The sequence below is a fragment of the Tursiops truncatus genome, chromosome 13, assembly GCF_011762595.2.
Source record: "Tursiops truncatus isolate mTurTru1 chromosome 13, mTurTru1.mat.Y, whole genome shotgun sequence".
Taxonomy (NCBI): Eukaryota; Metazoa; Chordata; class Mammalia; order Artiodactyla; family Delphinidae; genus Tursiops; species Tursiops truncatus.
Window position 1 is genome coordinate 10,242,576 of NC_047046.1, and position 25,744 is coordinate 10,268,319.

General features: G+C 49.0%; 1 protein-coding gene across 1 annotated transcript in view; it reads right to left on the minus strand.

Annotated features, from left to right (window-relative positions):
* SRRM4 (serine/arginine repetitive matrix 4) overlaps nt 1-25,744 on the minus strand; it is a 286,526-nt gene that overhangs the window by 12,026 nt on the left and 248,756 nt on the right. The window contains exons 11-15 of the mRNA XM_073790099.1: nt 25,565-25,615; nt 21,517-21,615; nt 18,521-18,677; nt 5,375-5,676; nt 2,133-2,324 (exon numbers count right to left, since the gene is read on the minus strand). Coding sequence (XP_073646200.1) covers nt 2,133-2,324; nt 5,375-5,676; nt 18,521-18,677; nt 21,517-21,615; nt 25,565-25,615 — 801 coding nt within the window. The remainder of the gene's footprint in view (nt 1-2,132; nt 2,325-5,374; nt 5,677-18,520; nt 18,678-21,516; nt 21,616-25,564; nt 25,616-25,744) is intronic.

Below are 25,744 nucleotides of genomic sequence, written 5' to 3' on the forward strand. Positions count from 1 at the left end.
GACTGCCTTAGTTTTTCCACCACTTTCCTAGGAACATCTACCCTTCTTTCTCAGTCTTTCAAATAATTTTCATCTCACAGTTGCTGATTTGATCTGCTAGTAGTTCCTGCCAGGGTTCAGGGGGATTATGTGGCCATGTCTGTGTTCAGTGGGAAAGAGGGCTGGGATGGATTAGCAATGTCTGCTACAGGCACAGGAATGAGGAGGGGGGACACTCTCTCATGCTCTGTTTTTGCCAGCTTTCCCTCACAGGAATGCTAGCAAAGTTTTCCTATCCTTTTCAGTTTGAAAAGAAGTCTTGCTCTGACTTGCCCTCACCCAGGTGTTCCTTAGCCCCTTCCTACTTTCTTAGGTGATCATAATAACCATCGCCTTGGGACTCTATTCTTACATGTTGCCCAGCGTGATGGAAGGAGTGTGGACAAGGAATAGCTCCTCCAGTCTTAGTGCCCTGGGACAGTGTCCAGCTATGTCCCCTGAAAAATTTGCTTTGCCAACTTGCTCTTTGCCTATATATTGAGAGACATTATAAAAAAGAGTTACGATGAAATAATGCTTTTGGACACTTTGAAAGGACGTCAGGCATTTCTATCCACTGTACCACATAGTGTCCCTTTTCTGTGGAGCCATGTGAATCATTTTTCATACTTAAAAATCAGAAATAACTGCTCTTCCAAGCAACTGGTTCAATTTTTATCTTTTTTTTTAATAATGTAAAGGGACAATTTCCCTTTTTGCTTTGTCTGCCAGGGAGCTCAGAGTCACATTTGTAGCACACCTCCATAGCAACAACCGTCATCCCTCGGTATCTGCGGGGGATTGATTCCAGGAGTCCCTGCAGATACCAGAACCTGCAGATGCTCAAGTCCCTTATATAAAATGGCATAGTATATTGAATACACTGGCCTTTCATAACCAGGGATGTGAAACCCACAGATACAGATGGCCAACCGTACAGAATGGTAGGACATGCCTTTGGGACTTAACCTTCCTCCTGATTTAATTTTATTTCTCTCAATTTTCCTTTTAGCCTGACTTGCTCTTCTACTTATGTTACTCTATCATGTTGAATATTTCTGTTAGCTTCCTTGCCTCCTTATTTTGAATGAACTGGTCTTGAGGTAACCACCTACGTAAGCAACTGTTTTTTGATATGGTTGCAGAAGAGGAATAGTTGGGTTGCTGTTGGAAGTTCTTGTTTGTAGAGGGAAGCTGGACTCCATGAAGCTGTGGGTTGGTTAGATTGGATGGAATCTTCCAATTCCTGAGATCGCATGTCTATGCATTCTGCCATATCGTTATTCCACATAAGAAAATCAAACAATAACCAGGGGTTATTAGAATTGAGTGGTAAAGTGAAAAAAATGGGCACAATTCTTCTCCCTGTATCCATGCCCCTTGCAGTGTGATTTTGCAGCTCCTCCCACTAAGAGGAGCATCCCTTGCATCTATCTGGATTGGTCCTCTGACTTGCAATGGCTAAGAAAACAGCTGAAGAGGTCATGCCTGTTCCAAGCCGAGGCCTTGCACACTACTGCTCTCTCTTGGAACCCTGCCATCACCGTGTGAACAAGCCCAGACAAGCCTGCTGGAAGATGTGAGGCCACATGGAGCAGAGATGAATCAGCTGGGGTCATTCAAACCAGCCAGCCCCCAGACAACCCACCAGCTGACGGAAGACACATGCATGAACCCAAGAGAGAACAGAAGAAGAACCACCCAGCTGAGCCCAGCCCAAACTGCTGATCCACTGAATCAAGAACCAAGGAAAAACTTATTGATAAGGATGCTACACTGGGGGGATAATTTTTATGCAGCAGAAGATAACTGATACACATGAATGCATCCTCATGCCAATAACAACAATCAAAACTGACATTATATTCCAAGTACTGATCTAAGTGTCTTATAGTCCTCAGAACAATCCTTCAGGGTAAGTATTGTTACGGTTTTCATTTTGCAGGGGAGGAAACTAAGGCTCAGACAGGTTAACTGACAACCAAGGCCACCAGTGAGTAATAGATAGAATGGGCATTCAAACTCAAATCTGTTCCACTTCTGTCGCTTGGTGGTCAAACGACATCTCCAGTTACCTTAACTGGCTGCAGAGCCAAGGTCAAAATTGCACTCACCTTTTCCCAGAGGAGGTGGATCGGCTCCTGGTGTACCTGGGGGAGGCCCTGGGGTTTGGAGATCTGGAGGAGTGGGCGCTGGCACAGGACGAGCTGCGGGAGCGCCCTCTCATGGGGGAGCTCCGGGCTGTGGGTGGGACCAAACTGGACTTCTTCACCTCGGTGCACTCCAGACATGGCGACTGGAATCCTCTGCAGAGGGGAGAATGGCTGTTAGCACTGGCCTGCCCGCTGGTCCAGGGCATCTTCAGCTGATACTCACCTCCGTACTTTGCCTCGGCTGTGGTGCTCTCAGAACCCCCCATCCACCTTTCCCCATCTTACTACCTCTGGAAAGACTTCCCAGACCACGGATGTTAGTGGAGCAGAGAGAGAGTAGGACACATACCACAGGGTGCATGATGGGTATGATCAAATCACATGGTGGAAGATTTCAGTCCCTCTGATCATATGAATGAGAAAGCCCAGGTTGGGTACTAGGGGGTTTTTACTGTCTCTTTAATGCTTGCAATCTCCCAAAGAGAGAGAGAGCAGGCCTGAGACTCAGAACCTTGGGCAGGCAACTGTAACTAACCAGAATTAAATACAGTGATTGAATCATGTGTATTTTCACAGGTGCAGTCTATTGAGGACAGGTGATACAAATTTTCTATTTAAGCTAGTACTACAAGTTTCCTTATATTAAAAAGTGAGTTTATTAAAGTAAATGAGAGTAACAGTAGTATCTGGATACAGAACGACTCAAGAAAGTGACATGTAGTTGGTTTAAGTTGGGAAACTGGCGCAGCCCATTTTGCAGATGGGGGACTGGAGACCCAAAGAAGGGTGGAGGCTTGTTCAAATTCAGCCAAAGCACAGGGTCCTGTCATATCCTCACCTTGCCTAGAACCATGCTGGGTTCCTGTTGGTTCTCAGTAAGGACATGCTCATTGGGATTGGGCCAAGGGTCAAGTTCAAATAACATTCATATAGTTTCATCGTGACCCAGCCCCTGCCCACACGCCAGTCTCAGCTCGGGCACTTCCCTCTCTTGACTCCAGCCATAGTGGACTACTTGTCCCTCCTGGAATATTCCTATTCCCTTCCTTGCCTACAGGCTTTAGAACATTCCCACGGCCTGGAACCCTCTTCACTTGACAACTCCTACTCATGGTTCAGGCTTTCGACCCCCTTAAGACTGGTTGTGTGACCTCCATTGTGTTATCAGAGCCCCCAGCCTCCAATGCCTCCCCCCACCCCTAGATGGCTCACTTGGTCTTATAATTGTTGTCTCCCTCCCCCAGACATGGAGCTCCCTGGGGACAGGACTCATGTCTCTCTGGACACTGTATCCCAGCACCAGGACAGAGCCTGAGACAAATGTCCTAGGTCATTGATAAACAGCTGTGGAATAAACAGGCTGAGCCCCTGCACATCCTGGGAGCTTCACAGCATCATCTCATTTAGCCCCCAACAACCCTAGGAAGTTGGCACTATTATTATCCCTTATTTACAGAGAAGACCCAGAAGGGTGAGTTGCTTGCTCATGGCCACCCAGAGTCTCAAACCCTGATCTGTCCAGCCCTGAAGCCCATGTCCCTGCTACCTTGCCAGCCCCTGCCTTTACTGTCTGTGGTTCCCCTGATTTAGAGCTGATGTCTCTTCCATTCTGCCCTCTGCTCATAGCTGACATGACATAAATAGCCACGGATTTAAAGATCATTTATACTTCACAGTGAAAGGCTGGGTCTAAGTTACTTAATTTGGCTGTCCACATAGATCAGATTAAGCAGGTAACTGCTAAATGCCGTTCAGGCTTAACTCCAGTTCTGGAGACAGATCTGTGTTTCAATCCCAGTGCCGGCCCTTATTAAGTGAGGTTCTTAACTGCTCTGAGCTTGTTTCCCCATCAGCTAAAAAAGAATTATAACAGAACCTATCCCATAAAGGTTTTAGAAGGAGTTTAGGAAGATTATCTATGGAAAGCACCTGGCATAGTACCTCAGGGCTCCAGAAATAATAGCTGCTGTTATTATTATTGTTGTTGTTGTTGTCATTGCTATTCTCAGTATTTCCTGCATAACAGCCCTGAAGTATATGAGTAGATATCTGGGCACATCACTGCCTGTTCTTGGAGACATGGACGTTTGCTCTGACCCAGCCCTGGCTCCCAGCCGAGCTTGGGTGTGAACTGAGGCCAGGGATGCCCTGAGGCAGGCAGATCCACCCCTCTCCACCCTCTCACCACTGGCAACCACTCACCTTTTCACCGTCTCCATAGCTTTGCCGTTTCCAGAATGTCATATAGTTGGAATCGTAGAATATGCAGCCTTTTCAGATTGGCTTCTTTCTATTAGTAACATGGATTTAAGTTTCCTCCCTGTCTTTTCATTGCTTAGTAACTTGTTTCTTTTTAGTGCTGAATAGTATTCCATTGTGTGTATGGACCACAGTTTACTTAACTATTCACCTATTGAAGGATATATTGGTTGCTTCCAAATTTGGGCATGAATAAAGCTGCTATAAAAACATCCCTGTGTAGGTTTTTGTATGGACATAAATTTTCAGTGCGTTTGGGTAAATACTGTGGCATATTTTAAAATGACAGTGACTTTAAATGTTAGACTTTCTCCTCTGATTATTGGTAAACTGACATCTGTTTTTTCCTGCCCAGCCTCCATCCCTCCTCCTGATAACAGTACCCTGCTTTTCCTTCAGAGAACCAGACATTCCCCAGTTTTAGTGTACATGGGAAGACTCATTAGCCCTGATGGTGGCATATGACAAGTTCTAGCCAAGAATACTGCATCCCCTGGGCAGTGTGATTGGTCTAGTGTGGGCAGATGACCCAAGCTGGGCCAAGCAGAGTCAATGAGCACTTGCCCTGATATTCTGCTGAAATTCTCGGGAAAGAGGCATTTTCCTTCCATTGGCTGGCTAGACCGATAGAATATTAACTGGATGGCATCTTTGCCAATGCTTTGGGAGGATCTGCTTGAAAATAAAGCCAAGAGAGGGGGAAGCAGAACTGAGAGATGTAATAGGAAAGACAGATTCCTGATGACGTATTTTTTGAGACCCTGGATCCAGCTATACCTGAAGCTGATCTCCTTGGATAGTTTTTTCAAAAATGATGCCGATCTCTCTCTCTCTTTCTCTCAAATAAAAGAGCTGGAGTCTGTGTGTGTGGTGTAGGGCTAGGGTGAGAGACTGAGATTGTGGAGCTCAGGCAGGACCCCCTCCTGCCGCCCAGGTGCACTGACCTTGACTCTCTGCCCCTGCTGGTGGGGGAGAGATTCTCCAAAGCGGCCCCCTCGTTCTGGGGGGAGGAGGTGGTGAAGGAGTTCCCTGAATCAGAGGTGTTGCCGCTGTTGGGGCCCCGGCTCTTGCTCAGGCCCCCAGTGGGGCTCTCCTTCTCCTGACCCCGAGACCTGGCTGAGCTGATCTGCATGGAGGGTGGCGAGGAGGTGTCATTGCCCGAGTCATACTCCTGGGAGCGTCCTCGGGACGTGGCGAGCAGCCTGGCAGTTCTGGTAAAGAGGGTAGCAGCCCCCGGCCCAGTGATCTGAAAGCAAAAACACCCGTCGGACACTGCTGCGCGCTGGGTCTGCGGGCTGTGTTTAAATAACCAAGAAATGTTTACCATCATGATGCACTGTAACGAAAGGAAAGAGGGAGAGGAGAGGAAAGGAGAGACGCCAAAAAACAAAAGCACAAATTCCTGAAAGAATACCACAGAAAGGAGATCTTTTTTTTACCCCCTGCTAGGATAACTGGAAGATTTAGGTATCATGCAGAGAAAAAAGCATGCGATCCAGATTAAACAAAAGAAAAAGGAAATTATACAAAATTTAATTTCTAAAGAATTAAACGAAAGCAACAACTTAAGAGAAGGGGGGGGTGTAAACACCCTTAACCTAAAACAATAATAAAAATAAAGAAAAGTGGGGGGAAAGAAAGGAGGCTATGGGCCTGAAAAAATATATCTTGAAACTTAAGAACAAAAAAAGGAGATAAAGCCAAAATTTTAAACGTCAACCAAATCCTCAACAAATTTGACTTTTTTTTTTTTTAAAGAAAAAGTTGCCCGAATAGAACCGTAAACAAATATCACGTGGGGAAAAGAAATGAAATAAAGATGAGAGGTTTTTTTTAATATAAAGTCAAGGTCACAAAATGATATTTTAGTAGTTTTCAACTAAAGGGGAAAAGAAAGAGGGGACAAAAAATAAAAAATGGAAGTCAAACTGTCTGACGGAAAACAAACAAAAAAAAGCTCTCTACGGATATCTGCGTGTGTCCTTTTCCCCCTGGAGAAGGTAGCTAAGGCGCTCGAGTGGCTTCTAATAAATTCTCTCATGTCTTTGCGGATTATATCCACTTACCAAGCAAGAACTCCTCCTTTAGTAGGTAGGTAAGGTGTAAGAGAAAGGGAAGAGCGGGCAAGGTGAGTCCATCATTAGAGTCGCAAATGACAAGAAAAAACACACACCTTTCTGTACATCCTCACACTTGGCCCTGAACTTTGGGTTTTGGGTTTTCAGTGTTCTTGACAGGTGAAGCATCACTTCTGGTTGGCTTTCTCAGTAACGGGACCTCAAGCCATCAACACTAACCTCATCAGTCCCTTAATGCCCAAATTGGACCAAGAAACCCTTGCTGACAATGCAGATGGCGGCTAGAGTTCGCATCAATCTAAGGTGTCAAGATGGGGGGCGGGGAACAGGGAAGGTGTGCTTGTGACAAATGGCTTTGGGAGGGGCTGCCTTGGGGTGTCTGGGAATGAGGAGGGGTCCCCAGGATCCTGTGTGGGGCTGATCTAGGACAGATGAAGGAGTAAAGGAGGCGAGGGAGAGACAGCCCTCGGGAAGGCTATGGTGTGTTTAGAAGTACAATGGATGGTTTTCTTTAAACGTTCAGACCAGTCTCGCAGCTGGGATGACATAGTGGGTTTGGTTCTGGTCCCCCAACAATACCATGCTTAGATGTGGGCAAGATGGACCTCTGCCTTGGGTCTCCTCCTGCGATAACCATCCCCTTGGGGTGAGAAATCTGTGGGGCTGGGAAGGCACCACCTGTAAACCACTCCCCCTGAAATGACTCTCTGGGGACCTGAAATCCCAGAATTCTCTGTTTAAATGACCCTGAGTCCCCTTCCAGGGTCTCTGCAGGATCACCCATGGATCTGTTCTCCCAGGGGTAGACCATGCTTCAGGTGTGCACATTCCTAGGTCCAAGTGTGGCTATTTGAACAGAAGTTGGATGTTCAGGCTTAGGTGTCCGTGTGCTTGGGTGGGAGGTCCATCACGGTGCTGGACGGTGCAAGGACATGGGGGAGAATGGGAGGGGCCAGGGCCTCGGGGCAGTTTCTCCCTACACTGTCATGTTGTGGCCTGGCGCTCCGAGGGGTCCAAGATTCTAAATCCAAATCTGACTTTCCAGATCATTTCGAAGGTACGTTTGCCAAGATAGGAGAACCTATTTCATCTAAGTTTGATGGATTGACTTATAAACATTTGCATATATAGTGTGTGGCTCTCCTTCTATGCGCTTGTCCCAGGCCCTGCAAATATTAGTGTAGGCCTCACCATCAAAAGCCTGCTTCTCCCACCCAGTTTCTCCCGTGCACCTTGGGCCTAAAGAAGGGGGACTTCTGGGCTTTCTTAAGGAAACACCTCTGCCTTCTCAGCAGTTGGTCATGAGGGTGAGATACAGAGACAACGGAACTGTGAGAATAAGTGATGACTCCACCAGCTCAGTATATCAGCTCCTGGAGCTGGGGAGGTGGGACTTCCTTTGCGGATTCTCCCAGGAGGCTTTGCACACAGACAAGGTGGTGGTCCAGCTTTACCAGGTTCCACCCAGCGTGGCTGCCACTGTACATGCTTGGCAATCTGGCTAGCTTTGCTCTGGGACAAGGGACCTCAAAATAAGGTTGCCCAAGTGGGGTTTTCTAGTGTGAGACTTCTTTAAAAATTAACGTAAAGGCCCTTTTTCCATTCAGCTCCTTTTTGTCTTGCAGTTTGCAAGTTGGATGCCATATCTTTCCCACCTCTGAGAGTTCAGTGGCTACATGTGTATTTCCACCACCTCTGTCAGGAATGACAAGGCATCGTGCCAGGCAATTAGACCCTGGGACCTGGGCTCTCAGGCTGGGGCTTGGTCTGGGGATGGGCTCATGGAATCTTTGCCTCAGAGACAGTGAATGTTTGGTAGCCAGTGTATCACAAGTGACTCAGGTGAGCCCCTCCTGGAAGGAACCAGGCTGGACCATGAATACAATGGTTTCCAGTATCCTACGGCTTTTGCTGCCTGGAGGCATCCAGTCTGGGCCTTTCTCTGCCCAGGTACTTGTTTCCACCTTGACTACTAATTTCAAAGGATATGTCCTGGTGCATCAGGAGTCCCCAGGGGGAAGGATCTCCTGAACATAAGGCCCCTCGGGGCTCGTGGATATAGAAGGGGACTTTGCCTTTTTCGCATTCTCAACCCCACATCCTGAGCTCACAGGGACACTTTCAGAGTGTCGCTACCTGACCACGACCACTATCCACGTGCAACTTGTGTGATCAGAACTGAGAACTCTCTAAGGCATCATGCTCTCCCATCATCACGGAAAACAGAGATAAATTTACTACTGAAATGTCCTCATTGGGTTGACCCTGGGGCTTGAAAATACCAACCTCTCCTGCTTGTTTAAAAGTCCCATTTCTTTGGCTGAATCTAAATTCTTTGACATGCGTGACAGTGTCGACACTTCACAGCTCAACCCTGTGTCCTTCACAAACCTCATCTCTTCCATATACCCCCCCCCACTCTGGCCCCCACGACCTTAGGCCAATCGATTAGAAAGCTTTCTTGGTTCTACCACCACATCTTGCTCTCCCAACCCCAGGCCATTTGCCTATGCCATTTCCTCTGCCTAGAACACTGTTCCCCTCTTCCTCACTTCACATGGCTAAATTTATTCATCTTCCAGTTTACATATCACCTCCTCTTGAAAGCCTTCTCTGAGCTCCAGGCCAGGAAAGCACAAAACTCTCTACTTCATTCATTCTAACATTCACTCTTTCATTCATTCACTCATTCAAAAATGAGTGGCTTCTGTCTGCCACAGCACGCTCACTGAGGCGAGGGAGCAGTAATTGCTTGTTTTACCTCCTGTCTCCATCTGGATGGGCTGAAAGTTGGGGTCTTGAGACCAGCTCAGGGCTGGGCATGTGAGCCACAGAGAATCTCTAGAATAAAGTTTTAGGTCCAGGCCAGTGGCAAAGAGAAGGAATGAATGCCCTCCACTCTTCCTCCTGGCCCTCATCAGACCTAGGACCCTCAGAGAAAGTACACAGGAGCCCAGTCTACACATGCTCAACAGCATAAGTTCCAGGCTAAGGTGAGAAGTTCCTGACCTGAGAGCCTTCCAGATGAGACAAGCGGTGTTGGGTCTCCTTACTTCCTTTTCCACCTTCTGCTATTCTGGGAGGTCGGGTTAAGAGATGAAATGGGTCTGGCCTCTTGCACGCAACAGGGCTGCTGGCCCATGCAGTGACTTTGCTCGGGTGCTAGAACGGTGCTCCCCGTGGGTCAGGAACTTGAAAATGGTGCCCCACTCTGGCCAGACAAATTAGAAAAGAGATATACCTTTCTCTGGACTGAAGCAGCCCCACATCGGTTTTCACAGCTGGCTCAACAAATGGAGGGTCGGTGGGGTGTAACTCCAAGGCCAGTCACCCTCGGACAGGGCACAACCAGCATAACATGACATGCCTAGCAGGTCCTGGAGACGCAAATCTTCTCCCCCTGTTTGGCCTGCTTTAAGGATTACTTTGAGGGTCGCGGGAAGGGGTGGTGGCCCGAAGACTTTCATTCCTGCTTCCTTCAGCTGAACTCTATTTGGTTTTGTCTTTACCAGTCTTGATGGGCTCTATCTCTGTTTCCAGATGATAGAAACATTTTCATAAACTCAGTAGGGATGTCTGGATCGTTTAATGGCCTCTTAGCCTCAGATTCCTCCTTCTCCAGAGCTCTCCATTCACCCCACACACGGAGGAAAGATACAACGGAGGGGGGGCCAAAGGCAGACTGTGGGGTGTGTGTGTGAGCGTGCGTGTGTGTGCGTACGTGTGTGAGTGATGCCATGATAATGCAGGGGAGACCTTCATAAAGTCAAAGACTTTATGACAGGCAGACGACAGAGGCCTCTGTGTGCTCGCCTCCCATCTCTAAGTGTCTCCTTCCTCATCAGATGTTCACTCTCACTCCGCATGGAGGATGCAGACTGCTGCCCACTGGCCGCTGGCGTGACAGGATGGCTCCCCCGCTTTCCTCCCCGTCTCCTCATTTAGATAACAGGCCACTCACAAGTCGTCTTTGACGAGCTCTTCTTCATCCACTGGAAATTTCTCTTCTATGCACATAACTGCTCTCTGCCCCTGTATCCCCAGCTTAGCTGCAAAACGGTCTTCAAGAGGCCCACTGGGAGGAGTCATCCTAGACCCACTTTTGTCCAGGAACAATGCCCTCATGGTACCCGGGACCCCTGTCTAAGACCTGGGACCCTCATACCAGGGCTCTCTTCTGTGGTCCACTCTGACCCCTTCCTCCATCCCAGACTTGCCCTTCTTTTTATGTCTTCACAAAGGCCTGCTTTTGGGGCTTGGCACAAAAATTCAGCCCCTGTAAGATCTGCTTAATCACCAAGTGAAGTGCACCTGTCTTCATATGGTTCTCCTAGAAATTGAGATAGGAATTTGAGTGCTGGCCGTTTCTTTGAGGGCAAGGAACCTCAGTAGGAGAGTGGGGGCAATGAACAGGGGAGAGAAGGAGCCAGATGAAGATGTGTTATCAAGCCAGCTGCCACAGAGGGCTTCTGGAGGACACCCTGGGAGCCAAGGCAGAGACAGCTCCAGAGTTAATTACAACCAAGGAGGGAGCTGTGATATTTATACACCAGTTCCCTGCCACTCATGGGTTAAAGGCTGCACCCAAAGGGTGTCAATTCTCCAGTAGGTCCAAACTGCCACCCAGCCAAACAAAGTGGTCTTTGGCAGCCAGAGAACATTACCTGGAAGCTGGAAGCTGGCAGTGTGTGAAGTGGGGAGGGGGAGGGGATATAAACGGACAGCCATCTGTCTCAACACCCCAAACCACCACTGGAAAACGGACGGGCCAAGTTATACTTTGTTTCAGATACGCTTTCTTTAGCCCACTTACCGGCTAAACAAATTTATGTTCGACAATAAATTTGAATGAACTGTCAACATTGTAGAGTGGGGCAGATTCACATAACAGCCCATTTCTACTTCATGCTGAAAAATGAGAGGATCTGGCCAGATTGAGTCGACATTCCTGCTTGGTAATAATTGGCTTGTGAGTAATTGCAGCTGCCCCTTTTGGAAGGAGCACAAGCTCTCCCGGCCCCAGGCCTTATGGGTTCCCTGCTGCTTGTATCTATTAGTTGCCTGGCCCTTGAGACAGCTAAGTTTGTGACCCCCTGTTCTAAGTGTTCGCTGCTACCCGGATCTAGCTCAAAGCAGCACAGACACGGTGCATCCTGTCTGTTTCATCTCTCCCTTCCATCTTCCCCATCTCTGCCCTTTTGAACCCTCTTGGACTTTGTCAATGAAAGGACCCGGGAGACAGAGTCATGAAGCCATATCCAGACCTCAGAGCTATTACAAGCTTTTCCCTTCTGGGTCAGGATTGCTAATCTCAGGGTTTTTTAAGGACAAACTGGTTTTCACAAACTCACGGCCACTGGGAGAAAACAAACGAATACGTTCCCTTTATTCTCTTAGCCCCCGCCAATGTGAAGCTCCAGTTTGTTTTTCTTTTTTCTTTTAAACTCATAAGCTTGCCTATTCTTTTTCCTTAATATACTCAGCGTCAACATTTGGGTTTTTCTAATAAGTAATTAAATCCCCCCACCATGAACTCCAGCTCCTGGTGTTTCACTGGGAGTTTCTCTCAGCCCTCCAGGGAAGCCGGCACTGTTATTTATTGTTTTTGTTTCAAATCATTATTTAATCAAGAACCGGGGAAAAAGGCAACCTCTAACACTTCAAAATTTAATTTCGGCTGAATTCTGAGATCAAGAGGCAGCACAGCCTAATAGGTTACAAAAATACAATCAAGAAGAGAATTCCAATTAAACTGAACAAGTCCATTTACTGAGCTTCAAATGGCTCCATGGAGAGAGATGGCTATAATTTTTTTCCCTCCCTGCCGATATGGGGGACTGGAAATTCTCATGTGAATGTAGAGCTGCATGGCAGCGCTTTTAGCTAGAGGGTTCTGCTTATTCCTTTTTTTTTTTAAACCTTTTGTTTCACAAAGACATTAAGTTTATTTTCCTCATTGTTGTTCATCTTCCTTTGCACATTAATTAGGAAGACATCAAAAGACTGGATTCATTGACCTGTTAGGAGTTCATTAGAGAGGGGGAGGAATGGAGAAAGACAGGGATCTGCTGAGGATGTTGGGAAGATGACAAAGTCCTTTAGGGCTGGGGTGGTCCCACAGGGCTGTGCACTGAAGTTGACCTTGGGCCTGGGGCCAGATGTCTCTCCTTCCCTCCGTCAGGAAGCTGAAGGGGACCAGCAGCTTCAACCTCATCATTTCTCGGAAGCCCCTTTTGAGGGCCCTCAGCCCACCTCTTCTTGAAAATTTCTACATGGATCCAGTCAGGCAAAATTTTCACCAGTCCAAATTGAAATGAGGAAAAAAAAAGTTCAGTGGAATGAGTTTTTCATCCAATGAAATGCATTTGATTTAAAGGCTCATCCTTTCTTCTGAGGCCATGTCTATTCTTCCTCTTCAGATGGTAAATGTCCCTTTCAGTATAGAAAATGGTGGTTTTCTTTTTCCTGTTCTTGCTTGGCAAAAGTAAAAGTTGACAATGCTATTTCGTTTTCCATTTAAAAAGAATAACTGGTCCCACAAATGCCTCAGTCTCACGGCCCCCTGCTTCCGCATTTTAGTCCCTTAAACGGCAATGAATGGCATTTGATTAGTGAGTCTCCTAGTTTGGGCAAGAGCTCACTTTTGCAGAATGTACGTGAGAGCCTGGGTCAGAGGTGGGAAGGCTGGACCCTCCATACATGCTCCCGCAGCCTCATTTCCCCTGCCTGCAAAGTAGGAGGCATATCCTGCCATTCTCCTACAGTTGTTCTGAGGTTCACCTGAGATCTTGGATATAATTATGCTTTTTGAGGCCAGAGATACTTCAAAAACATCATGTCTGCTTTTACTGGGAGCAAGTTTAATTCAGCCATTATGACGACAAATCATAACACTAGCAACTACTGTATATTGAGGGTTATGTCCCAAGCATCAGGCTAAGTTTTGCTCATAAAACAGAAGCTGCATGAGGGTAGAAATCTCCTCTGTCTTGTTCACTGCTATTCACCCAGTGCCTGGCACATAGTAGGGTCTTAATGCATATCTTATAAATGAATGGATGCCTTATCTCACTCCACCCTCACAACCACTCTGTGCAGTAAGTATGCTTATTAGTTAAAGGTACAGATGAGGACACAGAGGCCCAGCGAAGTGAAATGACACAAGGGAAGTCAAGTAATTAAGCACCTGGACTCTGGGGGTAGACTTTCTGGGTTGGAATCCTAACTTCTCCATTTAACAGCTGCCTTTTACTTAAGTTTTCTAGGCTGCAGTTGCCTCATTGTAAAATGAGGAAACTAGCGGAAGATCCCCTGAAAGGCTATTATAAGAAATGCATGAGGTGACACACGTAAAGAACTCAGCCTAGCACCTCGCACATAGTAGGTGCTCAGGAAGCATGAGTTACGGCTGTTATCCAGTCTCATAGGGAGATGAAATCAAGAACTCTGGAGTATCCGAATCTGCTTCAAAGCTCCTGTCTTCAACACTGTCACCTCCTGCTTCCTACTATTCACAAGTTTCATGAGGTCCTCTTTTACGGAGCCCAAGTTCTGCCTTTTTTTTTTGCCGTATCTGTGCAGATTTTTGTTGGCAAGGGTTATGTGGCAGCTGTTGGCTTGCTAGAGGCAGGAGGAGAAAGGAGGAGACTGCCCTCTCCTGGGTCTAATTTCAGTCTTGATCAGCCCTCTTTAGATTCCCCCTCCAATTAGGATAGACCTCACAGAGGAGCCCCTGCTACAGGACAGGGCGTGGCCAGACCTTGGGGCCACCAACCTCTCTTGTCACCCAATAGGCCCTCTGGCTATCACAGTAAGCTTCTGAGATACAAGCCATGATTCATACCAGCTCCCCTTCCTACTCATTGGGCTACTGACCTAAGTCACTTCACCTCTCTGAGCCTCAGTTTTTCCATCTGAAAAATGGTGATAATGATGGCATCTACTTCAAAGAACTGTTTTGTGAATCAAATGAGAAAAAGAAAAACTGTGTAAAGTATGTGACAGTGCCTGGCACACAGTGGTATTTAGCTATCTCAGTAGCCATCTCAATTGGGTGAACTCCTACTCATCCTTCAAAGCCCAGCTCACATGTTCCTTTATTTGTAAAGTCCTCTCAGACACCAAGATCTCTTAGACATTGGTCCTTCCTCTGTGGTCCTATTACATATTGTACTTGCTTCCGTCACCTCCAGGGGTGATATTCAAAATATTCAACAAGTGGTTGAGTGTGGGTACTGCCCCATCTGCAGGTAGCTGGCCTTGGCACTGAAGGGCTGCCAGGTATCACCGTTTATCTGCTGGACTGTGAGAAGGTCCAGAAGGTACCAGAGAAGGGAAGGGATGGCTTTGTTGACTGGGGGATGGGTGGTGACAGGGTCTGTTTATCAACTGGTGTGCAAGTATTTGAATATTTGAACAGTGGAGGAGTACTAGTGTTCACCGACTCAGTCTCAGCCCTAATGACAACGCTTATCCTACTGTATTGCAGCCTTCTGTTGATGGCTAGATGGTGAGCTCTGGAATTCAGGAAGCCTGTTTATACATCTCTCTGTCTCCCTAACACCTTGAACAGAGTTGACTGAGTGTAGATAAGGAACGAATGAGGCCGTGAAGGATTCACTCCTTGGGACCCTCCATTTGGATTTGGGCTCTGACCAAGAAAGAGGCCTTCAGGTTATCTTTAGCTCACCAACTAGGATTTTAACAAGATACAACCCACTTCTGCATATTCATGTATGCAAACAGGCCCCCTTGGTGTAATGTGCCCGTCCCTGATTTTTAAAGAGCTCTGCATATGGGATGCCCACCATGGAGTGTGGCAGGAACCATGGCATAGGAGACCCCTCACGCTTGGGCTCCTGTTCACCTCCAGAACCCCCAGAACCCCATCTCCTGCCCTGGAATTCTTTCTCCATCCTGACTCCAGCCTTTGTTTCCTGCTTCCACTGGCTAGTTTCTCAGTTGTCACCTCCTCTGCCTTAACCTAACCCTAACCCCAATTCCCTTCCCTGCCTGCCTACCTCCTGTCCCATCTCAGCATTCACTGTTGTGCATTGCCCTTTACAATTTTTACCTTGTCTGTCTTCCTTTTAAGAAAGCACAGGCTGTTTCTTATTCACTGGATCCTGAGAGCCACATCAGAGCTGACCCTTTATAGATGCATGGTAGATAACTGGTAGATTTGAACAAGTGATGGAATGACAATGACTGTGCTGTTCTCTTCAGCAGAGAGCTCAAAAAGATCTTGGGGCCAGGACTCTTGGAAAACCTTTGGTCCAACCTGGTATCCTCTTCCATCCCTGCCTGTGCAGGAGAGAGGATGAGAAAGAGCCCAGCATGGAGAGCACCCAGAGGACCAGACTTGGGGGGCGTCTGATGCCCCAGGAGTCAGGCAGCCACGAGCAGGGTGGGGCTAGCCATTTGGGCTGCAGCTGCTATTGAGGATGGGAGGAAACTGAAAGCAGGGGAAGCAGGGCTTCTAGCTGTGGTCTCAACTCACCCACAGACTAGCCTGGGCCTGGAACCATTCTACTATTACTACTCCACTACTGTTGTTGCTACTACCATTACTACTTCCATGGTTAATCCTGCTGCTGCTTCTATCCACCGCCAGCAACCTAGCACCTACCACGTGCCTGTTACAGTCTGAAAGTCTTACTTACGTTGAGTCATTGCATGCTCCCAACATTCCTCTCATGAGGTAGATCTTATTATTTTCCTCATTTTGCAGATTTGGAGAAAACTGAGGCACAGAGAGTTTGTGTAACTTGCTCAAGATTCCACGGCTGGGAAGTACAGAGCCAGCATCTGGAATGTTTTCATCACAACACCTGCTTCTATTTGCTGATCTCTGTCCCTGTGCCGAGCACTGGGCTCGACTATGTACAAAATTACTCTGCTTCTGTCCCCAAAACAAGGCTTTTGAAGAAGAGGTTTATTATCTGCAATTTTTTTTAACAGATGAGGAAACTGCAGCTCAAACAGGTTTAAATAACTATCCCCAGCTCGCAGCCAGGATTTGACCACATAAACATAGTTCCAAGTTTTTAACAACTCCGACCTGCCATAGCCCGTGGAAGTCATTTTTCTCCTGTGAGTCCAGGTTCTCTGTTTGGAATCAGGGTATTGGATTAGGTGAGCTCTTAAGGCCTCTGCCTTCTAGGTACGGATGAGCTTTCTGCTCTTCTAATAGCAGCTGGGCCCTAAGAACCAACAGCCAATCTGGTACCTCACTCACTGGTGTGGGAGGACCACAATTTTGGGGTTGGGGGGGAGTCAACATTCGGCTTTTTGCAACACCTTGCACCTGACTGGTTAGGAAACCATCCCAGGTGAGAGAACACAAGCCAGTTGCTCCCAATGGCACTTTTTAATGAGGGTCAGTTAGGGCCACCGAATGGGCTGCCATAAATACCATGACCAGGGAGACGGGGTGGCTTTTACCAACTTAAAACCATTCTTCCACCTCTTATTGCTTGTATTTTAAATTTATTTCTACCTTTGCAACAATTCCTTTGGGACACAAATGGGATAATCATGCTCATTTTCCAGTTGAGGAAGCTGAGGCTGGGAGGGGTAAAAGGATTTGTCCTGCCAAGCCAAGACTTGCCCCCAGGCCTCCGGACTCTCTGCCTTACTGGAAAGACCTTTCATAGGACATTCGCGGAGGGGAGAATGCAAGTGAGCATTTACCATCTGCAAATACTGAGCAACTACAGGTATCTCTACAAAGGAAGGCCCTGAGGTGAGTTATGGATGGTTCCAGCTAGGTAGAAGATTTGGGCAAAAGTAGACCTTGGTGATACATGGTGCCTTTACTGGTAAAGAAGAGTTTCCCAGAATGCACTGGAGATATAACTATTGTGTCAACCAGACCCAACCAGTGCTTATCATCACCTTCTCTTCTTTGACCTCTCAGCAAGAACCCCTGAGCTATTCCTTACTTCCACCTCATCCTTTCTAAGGGAGCAGCTCTCTGAAATTTTCAGATTTATGCCTAGCTAGAGGAGACAGGTCCCTTCCCAGCTGTTAGCTGTTAAGCATAGGGTACGTCTGTGTGGAATCTCCTCCTATTTGTGTGTCTGTCCCTCTAGAGTCTACAAAAGGCCTTCACATAATTTCTGTTATTGGATATCCCCAACAATCCCACATGGAAGTGATATTATTTCAAAGTTACCAATGAGAAAACTGAGTTTCAAAGAGGTTAAGTGACGTTCTCAAAGCCACACAGCTAGGAAGTTGAGTTCAGACCCAACTCCAAATCCCTTGCTCAGCAAACTTCCTGGCATTGAACTGCCTGAAGTTGTATTCCAGCCCTCCTTCTCGACCTGAGGGACCGCTGCGTGATCCCATTCAAGGCCGGGTTCCTCGACTGGATTCGCTCTTGCTTCACTCAGTGGCTTCACTCCAGACCTTAACCCTTCTGAGCAGCGGCTTTTCTGTCCCACCTGTGGAAGGGACTAGTGAGGGCAGCTGCATCCTCAGCTCCCTGAGATCTTGTGTGGACACGAGAGGCCGAGTGCTATCAGCTCCTTGGAGGAAAATTCTCGCATACATTCAAGGCCGAGCTTACACAGGTGAAATCAAACCCCAGCTGCTCGTCAGTGCTGCAGCCTAGCTGTCAAAGATGCAGACTTCACCGCAAAGCTGCAGTGCCTCTGCTGCCTCAAAGACCCCCTCTTTTCCTTCCTCCCCAAAGAAACCTCCTGTGGTGTCTCCTACATGCTTTCCTGCAGATGTCACTCTGGAGGCCAATATGTACTTTCGAAGTTCCCCTGACAAAGAGCCGGGGGCTTCGGGTTTTTCCCGTCCCCCCAAGCTCCCACTTCCCAAGCCGAGTGCTGCCAAAGCTGGTGAATGACCATCTGGTTAATCAATAAGGAGGTCTGAAACCAGTCGGATATTTGCCCGAAACTGAATTAAAATGTGTCATACACTGCCCTGAACTTGTGCCTCCACCCCCTCCAAGTGTCACGGCCAAGACCGGCAGAGGAGGCTGTGCGGAATACTTACTACACCCCTGGCCGACAGGAAGCTGAGCATCTGCAGGGGCTGGCTGGGCGCGGGGCTGGACCGGGCCTCAGGGCTGGCCTTGCAGAAGCTCTTGGAGCAGCGGCGAGAGTGCCTTCGGCGGGACTTCCGCCCTTCCTCGGGGGACTGGCCACGGTGCCTGGGTGCAGGAGAGAGAAAGCTGAGGGTCTTTTGATGGAGAGCATGGCAGAGAGGTGACTGAAGGACCAATAGGATCTGAGGGCAACAGAGCGTGTTTGGGTGTGTCTGTATGAATTACGTGTGCAGCCATCCACACACCCACCCATCCATTCATTGATTCTCTCATTTGTTCATTTGACAAATGTTTATTCGTGTACCTGGCAGTGCTGTGGGGGCCGGGGATGCAGCTGTGAAGACAGGAAGGGTCCCTATCTTGATGTAGTTGTGTGCCTGTGTGATTGTCTATCTGCTTGCCTGTGTCTGTGACTGTGTGTATGTCTGGGTGTGTCCATCTGTGTTTTCATGTGTTTGTCTATAAATGTAGCTGCTTATATTTGTGTGTCTTTGTGTATGTGACTTTACCATCTGTGAAACAGAGGCATCTTATTGACTGTCACCCAAAACTTAAAAAGAAAATATCTGACAACAACGACAAAGATGCCTCTGCAAGCCTGTCTGCAGTGGAAACCAAAGGAATCTCTGACTCCTGAGAGAGGGTGTGTTTGGACTCTGCATTACCTGTGAGCTCTGAGTCACAGCAGTGATGAAAATAACACCTTGTGGATTTGCACGGCACCTGTAAGCCCCTCTTCAGGTGCTTTCACAGTCCCCTCTACAACTTGAAGACATACACGGGGCAGATATTACTTTCTTATTTTCAGATGAGAGAGCTGAGGCTCAGAGATGTTTAGGAACCTGCCTGAGGTCACACAGCTTCTAAGTGGTGGAACGAGGGTCCCCGTGGGAACCAATGCCTTTGGTTCTTGCGCTGGAGTGTCCCTCTCTGCTCTGGGCCCTCCAGGTCACTTTTCTACTGAGTGTGTGACCCGAGGGCCAGCTCTCAGGTTGCTCCCACCCGTGCTGTAGTGCCTCTCAGCCCAACAGGCACTGGGGAGCTCGGGCGGCAACAGCAGCGGGAGATGTGACAGCAGCAGGAGGGCTGGGGCCAGGGCTGCGATGTGAGCCCTCTCCCGAAGAGGTAAGCTTCGGAGAAGGTAGAGTGGGGCGCGCCGAGAGTCAACAAGCAGGCCCTGCACCGCCCTCCAGCCCAGGCCTCAGGCTGAGTCACACAGACCTGGGTCCTGGTGTCAGCTCTGCCAGTCACCGTGACCTTGCTCGGACCCCTTTGCCCACCAACACGCAGGTTTCTCGGCTGTAAATGTCTGTAACGCAGTTGAGCTCAGTGCGTCAACACCCTCCAGATAAAGCCCACTGGGGGCGCCCTGTACTTGAACAAGCATCGTTACTGCTCCCTGCAGTGGCAGGGAATGCGCGTCACGGGGAGTGGAGGACGTCTCTGTCCGAGGGTGTTAGAGAGAGAACCTGTTATGAGCACATGGTCGGGGACTCTGGGAGCACGCAGAGAGCTGGCTTCGGCCTGGACTGGGTGCTGCCAGAAAGTGGAGGTAACTCTCTGACTGGGCGTCTGAGGTCAAGGCTATAACTGGTAAAGGAGCAGCAGTCACTCACGTTTGCCAGGATGGAGAGATGCTGGGTTACTTTTGGGTTCTGGACAAAGTTCCTGTTTTGTCTGGGCTCGGACCTGATTACAGAAGGGTCTTGCTGTTGTCTGGACCACTCAGGCTCACAGAGCAGCCTTGTGCGATGGTGATGCCCTTTGAAGCTGCTGCTGTCCAGTGGGGACACCAAGGCTCCAGGACTCGACGCCAGGGACTGCTTTCTCCGTTCAAACGCTTTTACGCCTGGCTCCACATTCACATCACCTGGGAGATGTAAAAATCTCGCTGCCCTGGCCCTACCTCATCTGGATTAGATCAGAATGTGTGGAGCTGGGATCCAGGCACTGGTATTTTTAAAAACTTCCAAAGCGACCACAGTGCAGCCAAAGTGGAGAAGCTCTGGTCTAGCTCATGGTGTGACTGGGGTGATTAAGAGAGAGAACTATTTGCAGCTGCAGCACAGCGCCTGGCTCGGAGTAGAATTTAGGGACATATTTCTCCTCAACTTTCCTCTAGACGTTCTGACTTCACTGGGATGCAGTGGGACCGGGACAGTGAGATTTTTTAAACCTTCCCAAGTGACATGACCACGTAGCCAAGTGTGAGAAGCACTTAAGAAAGAATAAAGGAGCCTCTGACATCTGGAAGCTGGCCTGGTACCATCAGGGGGCCCTTGATGTTCCCACTGGTCTCAACAATGTCAAACGCCAGCATCAGCGAAGCCCCACTCCCTCCCCTCACCCACAAGAACCTCTTCCTCTTCTCAGGCCGGGGCAGCCAATGTGTCAGCAAAAAGAGGTTCCAGGTTAGGAGAAACCAGACTCGGAAGGGCCTCAGAGCTAGGTACCTTGTGCTGTGTGGCCTTTCATAGGTCACTTAGCTTCTCTGTGCTTAGAACAACCCTTAGTGAGAGACAGTCAAGTGCAGAGCCAGATGCCCCAGTTCAGTCCTAAGCTCTGTCACTTAGTAGCTAAGTGCCTGGCAAGTTCCTTAACCTCTCTGTGCCTCAGTTTCCTCATCTCTAAAATGGGGATGACAATAGTGCCTCCTTCATAGGGCTGGAGAGGGGATCACACAGGGGATCAGGAAGAGTGCTCAGCACCTGGACACGGAAGCACGGTGTTAGCAAGTCCTGTAGGCAGGGCAGTGGGTCCATCTGTCTGCAGCCCCTTCTCTACCGGGAAGTGCAGACAGCCTGAGGGCGAGGCGGGGGCGCCCCTCTGCTGGGAAAGCGGCCTCCCCAACAGTGACAGTGGGAGGCAGAGCTGACGGTGACCGCGTCTCAGACGGACTCTGGGCAGATGCCGGGGTGAGGAGGTGCCTCAGGGAGGGGGTTACCTGCTGTCACAGCTTGAGGAGCGGGACTCCGAACTCTGAGATCGCGAGGCGCAGTGGTGATGACGGTGGCGGTGAGACTTTCGGGGCCGGCTTCGCGATCTTGGGGCGGGTGGAGGGTGAGAAGGAACAAATCAGAGGAGAGAGAGACAGAGTTTTTGACCTTGTGACACACATCTTTCTCTTGCGCCCAAGTCACTGTCCCTCCCAAGGTCATGCATCTCCCCCGACCGGCCCCTTGCATCACCCCCCCCCCCACCCCGCCTGTGTAACCAGCCATCCCTAACACAAGAGAGCAGAAAGGGGTCGTCTGAGGGAGACGGCCTGCTCCCCAGGGCTCTGCTGGGAGCAGAATCGTCACCTGCACACATCACCTCTCCCTCGCCTGAAGCAGGAGTCTCAATTTCACACGGTTTCACGAACCAGTCAGATACCGTAATGTGTGTATCAGTCAGGCACTCAGAAAATACCAACCAACTGAAGGGCATGGGCTAAAGCAAGTGTTTTGTCTCCAGAATAGTGCCATGGTGCTGTATCTTCTAATTTTTCAAGTGAATATAGAAGTTGAGAGTTTTATGTAAATTATTCCTATTTTAAATGGAAGCTCATTTTTTTAAAAAAAAGACACAGTTTGGGGCTAACAAAGCACATTTGCAGAATCCATTAGGCCTTTGGGCTGCCAATCTGTAACCTCAGCCCTGGAAAGGTAAGTCTGGATTCTTAGCATGGAGTCAAAAGCCTACTCTCAGAGGGAGCTACAAACGTCGACAACAAAAATTACACTACCAATAACTGTTACCGCTGCCACTAAAACTGGTGCTATAACAGGTTACTTCAGCTTTCTCTCAATAATAATGATGACTCAGAAGTAGCAGTAGCAGTGGCAGTGGTCACTGAGGATGTACAAGGAATGTCAATAGTTTGGGCCAAGTCAGGAAGCCAGTGGGAGTTAGAGATGATTCTATTGTGAGGTACCTTGGTTATCCCAACAAAAGACTCAGGGATTCTGGTAATGTGATCATCAGACCATATCCCTTCCCTGTTTAAAGCCCTCCCATTGTCCTTATGTCAAGTCCAAGCTCTGACCTTGAACCCCAAGCACCTTCAGGAGCCAGCCTCTGCCTAGCTCTCCAGCCTCCTTGCCTGGCATCCAGAGCCCTGGTTTGAAAGGCTCAAGCAACCCCGAGGTGCTTGTATTCTGGCTCACACATTTCCCACATTTTACGATGCCCTGATGGTGGTGATGGTGATGATGGTGATGGGGATGATGGTGATGGTGATGGTGATGATTGTGATGATGGTGATGGGGATGATGGGGATGATGGTGATGGGGATGATGGGGATGATGGGGATGATGGGGATGGGGATGGTGGTGATGGTGATGATGGTGATGGTGATGATGGTGATGGTGATGATGGTGATGGTGGTGATGATGATGGTGATGATGGTGATGGTGGTGATGGTGATGGTGGTGATGGTGATGGTGGTGATGGTGGTGATGGGGATGATGGGGATGATGGGGATGGTGATGGGGATGATGGTGATGGGGATGATGGTGATGGTGGTGATGATGGTGATGGGGATGGTGGTGATGGGGATGATGGTGATGGGGATTGTGGTGATGGTGATGATGGTGGTGATGGTGATGATGGGGATGGTGGTGATGGTGATGGTGATGATGGTGATGGTGATGATGGGGATGATGATGGTGGTGATGATGGTGATGGGGGTGATGGGGATGGTGGTGATGATGGTGATGATGGGGATGGTGGTGATGGTGGTGATGGTGGTGATGGTGATGGGGATGATGGGGATGGTGATGGGGATGATGGGGATGGTGATGATGGGGATGATGGGGATGGTGATGGTGGTGATGGTGATGATGGTGATGGTGATGGTGGTGATGATGGGGATGGTGGTGATAATGGGGATGGGGATGGTGGTGATGGGGATGGTGGTGATGGGGATGATGGTGATGGGGATGGTGGTGATGGGGATGGTGGTGATGGGGATGATGGTGATGGGGATGGTGGTGATGGTGACGGTGATGGTAGGTAACCCGTCTCTAACACATACTGCCTGCCAGGCACTGGGTTCTAATCATTTTCCTTAAATGGACTCATCTACTCCTCAAAACAACCTACAAAGTGGATTCTCTTATTACTCCTATTTTACAGATGCAGAAACCAAGGCACAGAGAGATTAAACCACTTGCCTAACCTGCAGCCTAGAATGGTTACCTCCATCCTTTGCCCCAGCCTAAGCCGCCCCTCCCTTAGGAAGCCTCCCCTCACCACCACGCCCTCTTTCCTGCACCCGGGCTCCACCTCACCCAGCGCTTCCATCTGCCACTGCTGTGCTGTGACCTGTCCCACATCTGTCCCCGGTGTCCTGCTGCGAGCTCCTCGAGGCCGGGAGGCACATCTGTCTAATCTCTGTCCTCGGGCCCCCGCACAGGGCCTGACACCTGTTAGGGCCTCTCTAAGGGATGCTGAATAAGAGGAAGTAAGTTACACCAGCGGTCCCGTTTACAAGCCGCCTTAACTAACCATGGATCTTGGCAAGAACAACCACCTGATCTCAGGGGCGCCTTGCGTTTCTTGCTTCTCCTTCTCCTGGCTCTCGTGTTTTGGCTTTCACAACCTTCTTTTATGTCCCGCTAGCGATTTCTGAGACTCGTCCAACTCTTGGCACTGGGCAGGGTGGCCACCTTGCTGCCCTCAGGCAGACAGTCTGTGCCTCTGTCATGATCTTCCCAGAACTCTTGGGGTCTGGGCGCAGCCCCCAGCTCAGTGACTGTCTAGACCACAGCTCCACGGACAAGCCATGCTGAAGCCTCTGAGAACAGGCTCTGTCTGTGCTTAGCGTGAGCGTATACTCTATACAGATGACCAATGATTGCCTCTTGACGTGAACTGAGCAAGCTTGATGATCGGGAAGTTCTTCCCTGAGCTAACTCACAGCTCTACTGCTTCCTTCTGGAGCGTTCCCCAGGCCCCCGTGGTGGTGCCTGAAATGCCCTCTTTCGCACTGACCTTGGGTGAGGCGCTTCAGGCCGGCAAAGCTGAGCGCCACGCCCTGCTTCCTCTTTTCCCTCCCCAGCAGCCCACTGACTTTCATCCCATTGCCTTTGATTCTCGCTTTAGAAGCTTCTTGGTGGGAGATAAAATGTTACTTGATTGGAAAACACACTCACTAACATCTGCAAGGGTATAAAGTAGATGGGTTGTAACCAAATTTACTTTTAATTTGGCTGGGAACTGAACTCTTCAGGCAGCGCTGGCTGATGTGAATTTCTACTACCAGCTATAAACCGTGAACCAGCTAGGACCCGAGGCCGGGGGTAGGAGCTCCCCTGATATCTCCATGCTCTAAGCCCAGAGGCTGGGGCTGGGACTCACATGCACACACACGTGTGTGCACGCATGTGATCATGTCCCCTTACCCACCTGTACACACACAGCGCACAGGTAAACCCCATCCCGCACCCTCCCTATGAGTAATGCACGCAGATTAAGCGGTGCACACGCCGAGGGCACCGAACTAGCACACAGTAGCAGACAGGGCACCTACATGCATGCTATTCATGCTCACATAAGCATGGGCACACATACGCACTCGTGTGAACACAGATATATACCCCCCCCCACACACACTATGCACCTGCATTGCACACAAGTGTTCGCACGACGGAAGAATGTACAGGTAGCATTTACACAGTGCACGCTACACATATACGCACCACGTACAAACGTTACACAACGCACACAGGCACACAGAATTCACACACATGCACACCGTTCACTTTCATGCAGACACAGACACGCATGCATACACACACATCACGTACACAACCTTATGCACCCATGCATGACAAACCCACAACTGCAGGTCTACACACAGTTCTGCTTCCCCTTCCTTCTCCCCTCTTGTTCGCCCACCCTCCTCTCCCGGTCCCCACTTCTTTGGCAATGCTAACCCTCTGGCTGTTCACAGGTCAGTCCCCCACCTCCCCAAGCTGGATAGTATGTTGCAGGTGGAATCTACTTACTGTTTTTTGTGCCTCTTCTCTTCCCTTCTTTTGTTTTTTGGGCTGGAGGAGCTGAATGGGAAATGGCCAGTTAACCGAAAGATGCAAAATTCTAGCGAAAGATAAAGTAGTCAAGATGCTTAACACACGGTGCTCACTAGATTCAGGCAGTTTGGGAATGGACACCAATCGTTTCTAAGA